The sequence below is a fragment of the Austrofundulus limnaeus genome, unplaced genomic scaffold (assembly GCF_001266775.1).
Source record: "Austrofundulus limnaeus strain Quisiro unplaced genomic scaffold, Austrofundulus_limnaeus-1.0 Scaffold35, whole genome shotgun sequence".
Classification (NCBI taxonomy): Eukaryota; Metazoa; Chordata; class Actinopteri; order Cyprinodontiformes; family Rivulidae; genus Austrofundulus; species Austrofundulus limnaeus.
Window position 1 is genome coordinate 1,225,596 of NW_013952437.1, and position 1,321 is coordinate 1,226,916.

The following is a 1,321-nucleotide window of genomic DNA, read 5'->3' on the forward strand; positions in this document are numbered from 1 at the left end:
ATTCCAGTGAAATATATTTATGTTTGTGGTTGTAATGTGACAAAATATGGAAAAGTTCAAGGGGTATGAATACTTTTGCAAACCACTGTATCTATGATGCATTTCCATCCCTTTGCCTCCTWTTTGCTTCTCTCTCTAACAGGTTGCAGAACATAAATGTGAAGACTTACACACAGAATACAGGCTGTGAATTCACAGGTCCCAGTGCCAATGGTGATATACTGGATTTGATCAGCAGATATTCCTGCCTCTTTAAACACATATGATGCATAGAAGTAAATCTGCAAAAAGAACAGAGTGGTTACTGAGGTTCAAATGCCACTAAGCTGATTATGCAAGTATTTGTACAATCTGTAATTGTGTCAATGCAAAACTCTCCTTCAGATGACTAAAATCCTCTAAACCCAGAAATATTTAAATAAGCATTTTCTGCTGCCAAGATGTGAAGTAGCTTGGAAAATGTGTCATTCGAATATAAAAAATKATCCAATCCTGCTTCTGTACTTTAGGCTCAGATGAACTGACCTACCCGGGTCACATGACTAAGACATTTCAAAACCAAACTCTATCTACCACATTTACAAAGTGGTTTTCAGTCGAGGATCCTGACGGTTCTTACCGAGTCGTTCCCACAGAGCTGCATGGCGCTGCTGATGACGATGACAGAGATGAGCTGCCAGCGCACAGAGCGATCTGTAAAAAGCTCCCAGGGTCGTCTCGGTCTCATGCCTCTGGTTTCGGCCTGTTCCTGCAGGATCTCGTCGAGCTCGCTGCTCTGGACCTCACAGCCACGTAGACGCCTCAAAGCTGAACAGGAGAAAAAACAAAAACAAAAACAAGAGTATAAACTGAAGATTAGAGCATTTAACACATAGTATTAGATTTTACATTTAATTACTATTTTTTAATGCTTTTACATAGCTTTTCATTCCAATTTTTAACAGAAACGATGTGTTGTCTCTGGATAATGTGTGTAATCTTAAGCTTCTCAATTCAGTTCAATTCAAAAACACTTTATTGATCCCAGGGGGAAATTAGGTGTTGTTGTAACTCATTTAACTAAAGAGTTATTGTAGATACTGATGGCTGTTGGCAGGAAAGATCTTCTGTAGCGGTCTGTATTACAACAAAATTGAAGAAGCCTCCGACTGAAGACACTGTTTTTCTATGGCAGTCTGATGAAGAGGATGGTCAGGGTTGTCCACATTGGGCCTCATGCAAGAACCGTTCGTTCGCACAGATTTGTTCTTAAGTTGTGCGTACGAGTGATTTAGGAGAATTTGTTTCATTCACCAATGTTTTCGTATTCTAAGATTTTTTT

At 39.4% G+C, this 1,321-nt stretch overlaps 1 protein-coding gene across 1 annotated transcript in view; it reads right to left on the bottom strand.

Moving 5' to 3' along the window:
* Positions 1 to 1,321, bottom strand: part of slc2a11a (solute carrier family 2 member 11a) — a 9,730-nt gene that overhangs the window by 4,149 nt on the left and 4,260 nt on the right. The window contains exons 7-8 of the mRNA XM_014006331.1: positions 620 to 807; positions 171 to 281 (exon numbers count right to left, since the gene is read on the bottom strand). Of these exons, the coding sequence (XP_013861785.1) occupies positions 171 to 281; positions 620 to 807 (299 nt within the window). The remainder of the gene's footprint in view (positions 1 to 170; positions 282 to 619; positions 808 to 1,321) is intronic.